Source organism: Rhincodon typus, chromosome 14 (genome assembly GCF_021869965.1).
Source record: "Rhincodon typus isolate 14 chromosome 14, sRhiTyp1.1, whole genome shotgun sequence".
NCBI lineage: Eukaryota > Metazoa > Chordata > Chondrichthyes > Orectolobiformes > Rhincodontidae > Rhincodon > Rhincodon typus.
Genome location: NC_063345.1, coordinates 19,907,000 through 19,917,181, shown reverse-complemented (window position 1 = coordinate 19,917,181; position 10,182 = coordinate 19,907,000). Strand labels below are relative to the sequence as shown.

The following is a 10,182-nucleotide window of genomic DNA, read 5'->3' as shown; positions in this document are numbered from 1 at the left end:
ATGCTGTAAATCAGAAACAAAAACAGAAGTTGCAGGAAAAGCTCAGCAGGCCTGGCAACATCTGTGAAGAAAAAAAGTCAGAGTTAACGTTTCGGGTCCGGTGACCCTTCCTCAGAATTGAACCTCCGCTTTTCATAACGACCGTTGTTGCTGGAAATTTAGTGCTCATTGATACCGGATTCAAATACAGACAGCACCCAACCAATACAGTCAGTGTTACTGTCCTGGGAAGACAGTGTGGATTGCAAGGGTTTGATAACTCTCAGCGTTAGAGGGCGACACAGCATCTCTACACAACTCTCTTTTGATTATGTTGGACGAAAGCTGTCGAAGAAGTCCGGAAAGACCCGAAGATGGGGCTCCCCTCCGGGAAGCGCCGGATCAAGCGGGCTCTGTTCCGGGAAGAACCGAAGAGGACCAGCTCCCCTCCGGAGAGTGCCGAAGAAGACAGGCACCGCTCCGGAGAGACCCGAATCAGGCGGGCTCCGCTCCGGGAAGAGCCGAAGAAGGCGTAGGCGTCCGGCGGAGCCTGTGAGAGGAGAGGCGACGCGGGCGCTTGGGGTTTCGGTCGTGACGGTGTTGTGCAGGTGCCGGCCGGTAGGCCGGGTAGGGAAGATGGCGATATCGCGGGGGCTGTGGTGCTGTCAGCGCATATTGGCCTGGATTCCGGTGCTTATCATCACCTTGGTCGTGCTATGGTCTTACTACGCCTATGTGTTCGAGCTGTGTGTGTGTAAGTGGCTCTTTGTTGTGGAATTGATGTTGACAGGAGTAGGAAGTTATTGGGCACATCCACTCAGGGATAAAAGTCTGTTAACATCAAGGTTCAGATCACATCAGGCTGAGTATTTTGACCTCTTACAATCTGTCAGGACATCAGGATCTCGAAATGCAAGAAGTCACTGCTCAGCTTCTGTTATGTGTGTGTTTAAATGTAATATTTAAATAAGATTCTTTAGGCACTGTGCTATTGTCAGTCCCATTTATGCTTTCATTTAATTTACACTAAAATCTGAAGTTAGTCTTTTAGAAGCTCACCTATTAAAGTTTGTGCGTAACAGCGTTAAGATTCTTGTCAGATTATGCTAGGTTATATTGAAAGATACATATGAGTATGTTACAGATTTACTCCAAGTTTCCATTTGCCTCCGCTTTGTTTCCCCCTTTATGGCTTTAAAGCAAGCAGGTTGATTTTTAACTAACGTAAATAGTTTTATTACAGTTAGTTTTCTGTCAGTGCTATGGTTGAATAAGCTGATAATGTCAGTTACGTGTCCTGTTTGTAGATTGAGATGAGTGTAACCAGGTCTGTGGTGAATATTTTTCCAACATAAGCAGCATTCTGAAATAGCTGTAGTGTTGCTGTTTCACTCGAGTAATTTCTTAGCTCTGATGGTGATACATTTTTAGAATCAGTGTCTAGTGTCAAGTCACTCTTGAATGAAGAACTGCTTTTTGATTCTGTCCTGAATTTTCTTTTTACTAGTTTGTACTAAGTTCCTTTGTCTGACCGTCCTTTTTTTTAAACTTTAAGTAGTGCTCTGGATTTATGTTTTCTATTCCTCATCTCTGCAATGTTTTCTCAAATTCATCTGTAGTTCCACGAATGAATCCTATAGATCTGCTCTGCGGTTTGATGTTTCTCTGTTGTATAGATGTCTAGAACTGAATACTCTGATTAGGTTGAATCATGACCGGGGAACAGCATAGTTTTAACAGAACAGCTTCTGTCCACTTCTGATTTGATGGATTATGTTTACAGTGTTGTTTGCTACTCCTCAATGTCTGGAAATGGTTAATGTTAAGTCTGTTGTACTTCCGTATTTCTTTTGACATCTAGCTAATTGGACACCATTTTTCAAAGACAAAAATAGAAATTGCTGGAAAAGCTCAGCAGGTCTGGCAGCATCTGTGGACAGAAATCAGAGTTAACATTTCAGGTTGAGTTACCCTTCCTCAGAACTGACGGTAGCTGAGAAAATGTTGGTTTATGCGCATAAGATGTGTGGAGGAAGGGGGTAAGGTATAAACGATACATGGGGATACGGCCCAAAGAGAGAGAAGAGTGTTTGGACAGACAAAGGAGTGGATAACGATCTGGCTAAAAGAGTAATAACTATTAATGGGGACTGTGAGTGACTAACAATGGGTGGTGTGTAATAGTAGACTATGTGATGACAAGGCCTGAATTGTGGAGTTTGGGGTGAGGACGTAGGAGAGCGCAAGCCTTAAAGTTATTGAACTCGATATTGATTCTGGAAGGCTGCAGGGTCCCCAAGCACCTCATAACCTGCAATGATTCTCTTCCTATTCCCACATCATTACCTCTGGTGCCCCCCCCCAATACTATATTGTTAGCATCTCCAGTTTCTCATTCTATGTAAAAACCAAAAGAACTGCGGATGTTGTAAATCAGGAACAAAAACAGAAGTTGCTGGAAAAGCTCAGCAGGTCTGGCAGCATCTGTAAAGAAAAAATCAGAGTTAATGTTTCGGGTCCAGTGACCAGTTAACTCTGATTCTTTTTCTTCACAGATGCTGCCAGATCTGCTGAGCTTTTCCAGCAGCTTCTGTATTTTTGTTTCTTGTTCTATGTGCTGTTTCTATAGAGAAAAGAAAACATCAGGTTCCGTATGTACGCTGATGATACCCGGACTTGCGTGAACGTCACCTCTACCAACCCCTCCACTGACTAAGACTTTAGAAGAGCATTACATATTTATCTGAAGAGAAAGAAGTAGAGGCATGAAACTGAATAAGTTGCTATTATACAGAGCCATCATGAACATTTGGGATGAATGTCACCATACGCTGTAATATTTCCATCATTCTATGACAAATCAAGGTTTGTCCAATGACTAGCATTTGATCAGCAGAAGTTTATTTGAGCTAAATACTTGGATGTCTGTTGCTGTCGTCATTGATCATCAACACAAACCCTACTCTGCCGACATTGACTTCATCCCTCCTCCATAGTAAGTGTCTGAGGCCAGAGCGGACTGTACACAACCCTGATATCACATTTTACCCTGAGATGAGCTTCCAGCCACACATCCACTGTGTTACCAAGACTGCCCATTTCTATTTCTGTAGCATCCCTTGGCACCACTGCTGTTTCAACTCCCTGGCAAATAGGACTATGTCAGATTGGGGTGTCTGGTCAGCGTGGACAAATTGAACCAAAGTGTCTGTTACTGTGCTGTATCACTCTACGACTATGACTATGACTATGACTATGACTCTATAACTGCTGCTGAAATATAGAAATTATGAATTCAGACCTTCAAATTGGCTCAGCCTTTTGACATGATCATGCCTGATCTTATCAACTCTCCTGTCTGCTCCCCATAGTCCTTTGTCCTGCTTTTCAACAGAAACATATCTTTCTTGAATCTGTTGATTGATTCTGCCTCTCCTGCACTCTGGGGCAGTGAGTTCCACAGATTCACAACCCTCTGAGAGTAATAGTTTCTCCACATCTCAGTTTTGAACCTACCTTCTCTTTACATGTATAACCTTTTGTTGGACACCATCCCACAAAGGGGATCATCAGTTCAACATCCACCTTATCAATCCCCTTTAGCATTTAATATATCTCAACCAGATTCCCCCCTCATTCTTCTGAACTCCAGCGAGTACAAGCCCAAGCTATTCAGCCACTCCTTGTACACCAGCCCTTTCATCCCTGGAATCAATCTGGTGAGCCTCCCCTGAACTGTCTTCAGTGCTACCACATCCTTCCTCAAGGAAGGAGACCAAAACTGGACACAATACTCCAGGTGTGATCTCACCAATGTCCTGTACAATTGTAGCAACAGTTTTTTTACTTCTTTAATCGAGTCCTTTTGCAATAAATGCCAGGATTCCATTTGCCTTTCTTATTATACGCTGCACCTGCATACCTGCTTTCTGTGATTCGTGTACAAAGGCACCCAGATCCCTCTGCACTGATGCACTTAACTGTAGACAGTTATTCTCATGCTGACCTAGCAAGTCTCCCATCTTTCACCTGACATAAAGTTGAGTATGTCCAAAACTCTGGTTGTATCCTAACTATCACCAAGTCCTGTTGATTCATTGTCCCTTGCTCACTGACCTACATTATCTTCCAGACTGGCAGTGTCTTAATTTTAAAATTCTCATCTTAGTTTTGAAATTCTTTCATGGTTTCACCAGCTCCCCACTTGCCTCCCTACCTCCACCCTCCCTACCCAATCTCTGAAAAGCTCTCTGAACTACAGCCCTCAGATCACTGCATTGCATTGACTTTTGTATGTCCCCAATTTTAATTGCTGCACTGTTCCTTCAGGTACCTAGCCCCTAAGCTCTAGTATTCCATGTCTTTTGAATAGAAAAGACCTGTTCAAGAAGAATGGGTCTAACCTAAACTGGAAAGTGACCAATATCTTAGTAGGGAAATTTGCTCATTCAATTAAAGGACAATTTATTCTGATAGAGACGGGGAATGGAAGAATTCTAAGTAGCAGTCTAAACAGAAGGATTGATGGGGAAAGTTCTGAATGTGAGGATAGAACATCAATTAGAAAAGAAAGACAAGAGAGAGTCAGAGTAGGTAGTAACTGAAGAACTAAATTGCATTTATTTCAATGCAAGGGGCTCACAGGTAAGGCTGATGAACTCAGGGCATGTTTAAGAATATGGGATTGGAATGTCATAGCTATTGCAGAAGCTTGGCTGAAAGATGGACAAGACTGGTAGCTGAATGTTCTGGGTTTTAGATGCTACAGGAAGGATAGAAAAGGAGGCAAGAAAGGAGGGGGGTTTTGATTACGGAATATATTACTGCTATAACTAGGAAAGATATTTCTGAAAACTCATTCAGTGAAAATATATGGGTAGAAATTACAAATAAAAAAGGAAATTACAAATAAGAAAGGGATTTTACTACAGGGCCCCTAATAGTAAGAGGGAAATTGAGAAACAAACATGTAGGGAGATCTGCAATATATGTAAGCATAATAATGTTGTAATATAAGGGAATTTTAATCTTTCAAACATTGACTACCATAGTGTTAAAGGTTTGGAGGTGAAGAATTTGTCAAATGTGATCAAGAAAATTTTCTTTATCAATATGTGGATGCTCGAACTAGAGAAGGAACAAAACCAGACATTTTGGGCAATAAGGCAGGGAAGGTAACTGAAATAAAAGTGGGGAAACACTTTGGGTCTAGCGATCATAATTCTATTAGTTTCAAAATGGTTATGCAAAAGGATAAGCCTTCCATGAAAGTGAAAGTTTTTAATTGGAGTAAGGCAAATTTTAATGGTACGAGACAAGAACGTTCAAAAGTTGATTGGAGTAGACTGTTTGCAGGTAAAAAGACATCTGACAAGTGTGATGCATTCAAGAGTGTGATGACGACAGTTCAGAGATATTTTGTTCCTGTTAGAGTGAGGGGTGAACTGGTAAGATTAAGGAACAATAGATGAATAAAAATATTGAAGTTCTAGTCAAGAATAAAAGAGAATCTTATTTTAGGTACAGACAACTTGGTTCAATTGAATACCTTAATCAATGTGATGAGTGTAGGGGCATTCTTAAGAGAGAAATCAGGAAGGCAAAAAGGGGATATGAGATAGCATTGGCAGATAAGGTTAAGGATAATCCAAAGAGATTTTACAAATACCTTAAGAGCAAGAGAGTAACTAGAGAGAGGGCAGGGCCTCTTAAAGATCGAGGAGGTTGTCTTTGTGATGAACCTCAGGAGATGGGAGAGACACTAAATGAATATTTTGTGTCAGTTTTTACTGTAGAGAAAGCAATGGAGTCTAGAGAATGCAAAGAAATAAACTTTTGGTGTTTTAAAAACAGTTAACATTATAGAAGAGGATGTTTGGGAGGTCTTGGAGAATATAAAAGTGGATAAATCTCTGGGGCCTGATCCAATGTAACCCAGAACATTGTGGGATGTAAGGGAGGAAATTACAAGACCCCTTGGAGAAATATCTGCATCATCTATAACTATAGGTGAGGTGCCTGATGACTGGAGGGTGCCTAATATTGCACCTTTGTTTAGGGATGGTTGTAAGGAGAAACTGGGGAGCTATACACCTGTGAGTCTGACTTCAGTTGTGGGTAAATTGCTGGAAGTGATTATAAAAGATAGGATTTACGGACATTTGGAGAGGTAGAAGTTGATTGGGGATAGTCAGCATGGTTTTGTGTGAGGAAAATTATGTCTCACAAACTTGATTGAGTTTTTGAGGAAGTTACCAAAAAGACTGTTGATGGCAGAATCGTAGACGTTGTTTATTTGGATTTTAGTAAAGTCTTTGATAAGGTTCCGCGCGGTAGACTACCTAATAAAGTTGGGTGATATGTGATTCAGGGTGAGCTTGTTAATTGGATGCGTAAATGGCTTAATGGCAGGAGACAGAGAGTAATGGTGGAGATAACAAGGTGTAGAGCTGGATGAACACAGCAGGCCAAGCAGCATCATAGGAGCAGGAAAGCTGACGTTTCGGGCCTAGACCCTTCATCAGAAATGGGGGAGGGGAAGGGGGTTCTGAAATAAATAGGGAGAGAGGGGGAGGCAGATAGAAGATGGATAGAGGAGAAGATAGGTGGAGAGGAAACAGACAGGTCGAAGAGGCGGAGATGGAGCCAGTAAAGGTGAGTGTAGGTGGGGAGTTAGGGACGGGATAGGTCAGTCCAGGGAGGATGGACAGATCAAGAGGGCAGGATGAGGTTAGTAGGTCAGAGATGGGGGTGTGGCTTGAGGTGGGAGGAGGGGATAGGTGGGAGGAAGAACAGGTTAGGGAGCCAGGGACGAGCTGGGCTGGTTTTGGGATGCGGTAGGGGGAGGGGAGATTTTGAAGCTTGTGAAATCCACATTGATACCATTGGGCTGCAGGGTTCCCAAGCGGAATACGAGTTGCTGTTCCTGCAACCTTCGGGTGGCATCATTGTGGCACTGCAGTAGGCCCAGGATGGACATGTCGTCTGAGGAATGGGAGGGGGAGTTGAAATGGTTCGCGACTGGGAGGTGCAGTTGTTATTTAGTTGCTTTTCAAATGGGCGGCCTCTCACCAGCGGTGTTCCAAAGGAGACAGTTTTGGGGCTCGTTTGTTTATCATTTATATAAATGATTTGGATGAGAATATAGCAGGCAGGGTTAGTAAGTTTGCGGATGATACCAAAATTGGTGGCATAATAGATGGGGAAAAAGATTTTTTAAGATGACGAAGAGATCTTGATCAAATGGGTTAATGGGCTGAAAATGGCAGGTGGAGTTGAATCTGAATAAATGCAAAGTATTGCATTTTGGTACAACAAACAAGCATAAGGCTATACAATTAACGGTAGGGCCTTGTTTGGTGTTGTAGAACAGAGAGACCTAGGGGTTCAGGTACATAGCTGTTTTAAGTTTGCATCACATATAGACAGGGTGGTTAAAAAGGCATTTGGCACGCTTGCCTTCATTACTCAGTCCTTTGACAATAGGAGTTGGGAAGTCATGTTGAGGTTGTACAGGACATTGGTGAGGCCTCTTCTGGAATACTGTGTCCAGTTCTGGTCGCCCAGTTGTAGGAAGGATATTATCAAGGTGGAGAGGGTTCAGAAGAGATTTACCAGAATGTTGCCAGGTATGGAAGGTTTGAGTGGCTGGATAGGCTGGGACTTTCTTCACTGGAGCATAAGAGATTGAGGGGCACCCTGATAGAAGTTTATAAAATAATGAGAGGTATAGATAGAGTTAATGGTAGTTGCCTTCTCCCTAGGATGGGGAATTTCAAGACTAAGGGCACTTTTTTAAGGTGAGACGAGAGAGATTTAAAAAGACACGAGAGGCAAATTTTTTACACAGAGGGTGGTTCTCGTGTGGAATGAATATCCTGATGAACTGGTAGATGCAGATACAATTACAATGTTTAAAAGACATTTGGACAGATATATGAAAAGGAAAGTTTTGGATGGATATGGGCCAGGGGCAGGTAGTGAGACTAGTTTAGTTTGGGATTATGTTTGGCATGGGCCTGTTGGACCGAAGGGTCTGTTTCCGTACTGTATGGCTCTATGACTCTTCTCAAATCCTGGCCATTTATGTATGCTGCAACATGGCCCACTAGATACTTTGTTTCATCAGTAACTTTTAATAACATAATACTGTTAGCATATATATTTTTAAAAATGACATTTCTGAGAGGAAATAGCAAACAAATGAGCACTGTCCCAATATACAGAAGATTGTATTTGATCCAAGAGGCCAGTTTGAAGGAGGACCTTAAAGGAAGACAATGAAATGGAGACCCAACATTTCTTATGAATATCCCCAGAACTTGCAATAACCATTTCTTATTTCATAACATTTATTCATGTGGATAATATCTCTGCTGCAGGTCTTTGTCAAAAGTCTTTCTGGAAGTGAAAGAGCTCCTTTTAATTTACCTTATTATCTGAGCAACATGTGAGATTTGTCAGAATAAAGTATGCCGCTTCAAAATCAAATTGACTGCTGGTTAAGGTTGGATTTTATTTCTGTTTATGGATTCATGTAGCTTGTACTTTTTGATTATAACTTTGTACTGTGCATGAAACAACATGTGATCAATGAAATTAAGTGAACCTTCAAATAACATGCGGAACAGGATATTTTGAGTAGGGGGAATACAGAAATGGGCTTTATTATATTTTTAATTTAAATACTCTTGTGTGTGGATTTATTGTAGTTGCACTGGATTTTAAATTCGGTGCTGCAGGGTTTTTTGCGAGGATTTTCAATTTTCAATCCTCCCTGTGCTGTCAGGACGCCAGTAATTAAACTTCTGTAGTTTGTTGAAGGACAGAAATGCAGGCCATACAAACTGCTAGTAGAAGATTCTAATTCAATTTACATGTTGCAGATTTTGTAGAAGGTCAGTCTTTTTATCCAGTCTTTTGTTTTGGAAATTTAGATCAAATTTGGTGATTTGTTTTTAATGATTTGTTTCGAATATCCCAATGGGTAGGACAGAATTACAGTGTAATGCTTGCATTTGAGACGGAGTTCGATCCTGCTCTTTCAGGATAGATTCCAGCCAAATTCCACAGAGATTCTTAAGAGCCATTACATAACCGTGGTGTAATTCTACCCAAATCTTGCCAGTTACTCCCCAGACTTTGAACCTAATAGAAAGTTTGGATTTAGTGACAGCACACTGTCACTGAATCTCAGCATTTTCTAATGAGATGCACAGTATAAGCGTAGACCCAGCAATAGATAGTATGCTCACTTTCTACCGTGATCTAGTCCATTGGGAATGCAAACCTTCTAGCCATCAAAATTAAGGCTATATCTCAAGATTGCTACTTTGCCAACTGTTCACACTTCTCTGCCACATTATGTGCTGTGAAAATAATGTCTGGCCTCAAATGAAGATGAGAAACAAAACCATAAAATCCTGAAAATATTCAGCAATCCATTGAAAGTGCAAAGATAGGTTAACATTTTAGGTGTGACTGCTCATTCGGACTGAAAGAGAGCATTTTCATAGGGTGTGAAAATAGAGAAGGTTAGCAATCAATGTTACAGTTTGGGAGTGATTAAATTCTCCTTAATCTACGTAAATGTAAAATGCTGTAGATTTTGTAAATCTGAAATAGAAACAGAGAATTCTGGAATACTCAGCAAGGTGGGCACCATCTGTAGAGAGAGAAATAGAGCTGTGAAGAGGACACAAGGAAGCTACAAAGATAGGCTAAGTGATTGAGAAGATGGAGTCTAATGGGAGAAAATGTAAAATTGTGCAGTTTTATAGATTGTAGAGCTTAGAGATGCGGAGTGATTGGAATGTCTTAGTATATGAATCCCAAAAGGTTAGAATGCAGGTACAGTAAAGTAGTTAGGAAAGCTAATAGAATTTATTGTTTATTGCAAGGGGATTTAAGTACAGAAGTGGGGAGGTTATGCTTCAGTTATACAGGGCATTGCTGAGACCACATCTAAAGCACTGTGCATGAGGAAGGATGTAAATGCATTGGTCACGGTTCAGAGAAATTGGTCATTGGAATGGGTGGGTTTGCCTTACAAGGAAAGACTGGATACGCTAGGCTTTCCATTAGAGTTTAGAAGGGTAATATGTGATTTAATTGAAAAGTATAAAGTCCTGAGCGGTGTTGACAGGTTGAATGTGGAAAGGATGCTCTCTCTTAGAGTTACAGAGTCATACAGCACGGAAACAG

General features: G+C 41.2%; 1 protein-coding gene across 2 annotated transcripts in view; it reads left to right on the top strand.

The window, feature by feature from the left end:
• The first annotated feature begins 470 nt into the window (after window positions 1-470).
• Window positions 471-10,182, top strand: part of LOC109924847 (palmitoyltransferase ZDHHC15B-like) — a 69,733-nt gene continuing 60,021 nt past the window's right edge. For both annotated transcript variants that reach the window (XM_048605241.1, XM_048605240.1), the window contains exon 1: window positions 471-733. In XM_048605241.1, coding sequence (XP_048461198.1) covers window positions 616-733 — 118 coding nt within the window. In that variant the 5' untranslated portion in view covers window positions 471-615. The remainder of the gene's footprint in view (window positions 734-10,182) is intronic.